This window comes from Chinchilla lanigera, unplaced genomic scaffold (assembly GCF_000276665.1).
Source record: "Chinchilla lanigera isolate Chin_1 unplaced genomic scaffold, ChiLan1.0 scaffold00035, whole genome shotgun sequence".
Classification (NCBI taxonomy): Eukaryota; Metazoa; Chordata; class Mammalia; order Rodentia; family Chinchillidae; genus Chinchilla; species Chinchilla lanigera.
In genome coordinates, this window is record NW_004955436.1 from 13004003 (window position 1) to 13006429 (window position 2427).

At 37.3% G+C, this 2427-nt stretch overlaps 1 protein-coding gene across 1 annotated transcript; it reads left to right on the forward strand.

Moving 5' to 3' along the window:
- The first annotated feature begins 801 nt into the window (after window positions 1–801).
- On the forward strand, window positions 802–1840 carry LOC102004199 (trace amine-associated receptor 9). The gene is given in 3 exon segments (XM_005415376.2): window positions 802–1303; window positions 1306–1734; window positions 1737–1840. Coding segments are annotated over 3 exon segments (1035 nt in total).
- Window positions 1841–2427: the final 587 nt, after the last annotated feature.

Genomic DNA, 2427 nt, shown 5'->3' on the forward strand with positions numbered 1-2427 from the left:
TGCCTCTTTCAGGATTGAAAAGTAAGATGCTGGGTGAGTTATTACTTACTTTAAAAAGTTCTTATTGGTTTTAGATAGATGAAAATTTTCTATTAGCCTGAAAAACACTGTTACATGGATTATATTAGCATCAATTTGATAATCACAAATCACGATAAGCAAAAATTCTGAAAATATAAGCAGTAAAAGAAATGTATTCCCAAAGGATGTTTAGAGCTCTTATGAGTCAACACTTCCTTAGTCTTTGCATTTGATACTACAGGGATTTTGTGATTAAAATTTGAAGATGTAATTTATTTCTTGCTTCTTGAAAAAAATGAGCTCTAGTTTTTCATTATAGCTGAAATGGACACTCAGGGGGATAACTTTGTAAATAAAACTCAGCGTTTGGAAGCCTAATTATTCTTCAACTGAGGTGGTTACAGATGAGATTTTTTAAAAGGTAAAGTGATACACACACACACAGAGAATGGCTTTTCTGAAAATTGGCAAAATATGTCCCCTAATATATACAGTGGACTCTATGCATTGTCAACCATTTATTTAGCCACATATTTGAGTGTAGTCTAAATGCCTTTCTGCAATGAATTTCTACTCTGAATGCATTAAAAACTTGGAAAGAGCTTTTGGAAAGCTTACAAAGTTATAGATTATGTGCTAAAAATTGTTATACAAGTTGCTTTCATTTTAATTAGAGATCCTTTTCCTCTCCCAAAAGCCTTTGAAATTGCTATCTCTTTCTTGTTTTAAATTGCTGAAGTTAGGAACTTGGAAACTTAAAATCATTCAAGCAAGAAGGCAATGGTGAACATTATCTCCCAGGCTGACACTGTGGAGCTCTGCTATGAGAATGTGAGTGGATCCTGCGTTAAAACCTCGTACTCACCGGGCCCTCGAGCAATCCTGTACGCAGTCCTTGGTTTTGGGGCCGTGCTGGCGGTGTTTGGAAACTTACTTGTCATTACTGCGATTCTTCACTTCAAACAGCTGCACACCCCTACAAACTTTCTCATCGCATCCCTGGCCTGCGCTGACTTTCTGGTGGGAGTCACTGTGATGCCATTTAGCACCATGAGGTCCATGGAGAGCTGCTGGTACTTTGGGGACAGTTACTGTAAATTTCATACATGCTTTGACACATCCTTCTGTTTTGCTTCTCTATTTCATCTATGCTGCATCTCTGTCGACAGATACATTGCTGTAACTGCCCCTGTGTCCTATCCAACCAAGTTCACTGTATCAGTTTCAGGAATATGCATTGTTCTTTCTTGGTTCTTTTTGGTCATGTATAGCTTTTCTATCTTTTAACTGGGGCCAATGAAGAAGGGATTGAGGAATTAGTAGTTGCTCTGACCTGTGTGGGAGGTTGTCGCGCTCCCTTGAATCAAAACTGGGTTCTGCTTTGTTTTCTTCTGTTCTTTCTGCCCACTGTTGCCATAGTATTTATATATGATAAGATATTTTTGGTGGCTAAGCATCAGGCTAGGAAGATAGAAAGTACAGCTGGCCAAGTGCAGTCCTCCTCAGAAAGTTACAGGGAAAGAGTGGCAAAGAGAGAGCGGAAGGCTGCCAAACCCTTGGGGACTGCTGTGGCAGCGTTTCTTCTTTCTTGGCTACCATACATTATTGATGCAGTAATTGATGCTTACATGAATTTTATAACTCCTCCTTATGCGTATGAGATACTAGTGTGGTGTGTTTATTATAATTCAGCCATAAACCCCTTGATATATGCCTTTTTTACTCCTGGTTTTGAAAGACAATAAAGCTTATTGTAAGTGGCAAAGTCTTAAGGAGTGATTCATCAACAACTAATTTATTTTTGGAAGAAGCAGATTAACAAGCTCACTACAGAGACTTCAAAATTATCTTGGAATTGAGATTAAGTGGGAAAGTTAACACTTGGGTCTGGAAAGGCAATGGTAATCGTTTACCAAGTAGCAGGATCTTTCATTCAACAGTTGCTCTAGAGCATTTGCCGTCTGTTATCTTGACACTTTTTAGAAATTAGTGACAGATGAATAAGATTTGTGGATCCCTTCCTATTTAGTATTCTATAATGATTCTTTGATTTTTGTACCATCTTCTCTGAAATTGCTGCTTGTTTTTTCAAATAATTTGAGACCCTTTAGTTTCTTCCAACTCCTGACCAGTGTTTAGTTGTCCATATTGCACAGTGAGGGAGGAAAACTGTAATTCTTCTTGAGTAATTTGAAATACAGTGAGAAATTTATAAAAACAAGCCAATTTGAATTAGCGTGTTTTCACCTTTGAGATTTTACTGTAACCAGGTACTGTATTTGATGTTTTCAAGATAGCAAATGCTCAAACTGGTATCACGCATCCTAAGACTGCTCTAGTGTTCTCATTAGACATATATTTTAAAGTCATGTTGATTAAAATATGATGCATGTTTCAAGAGATATT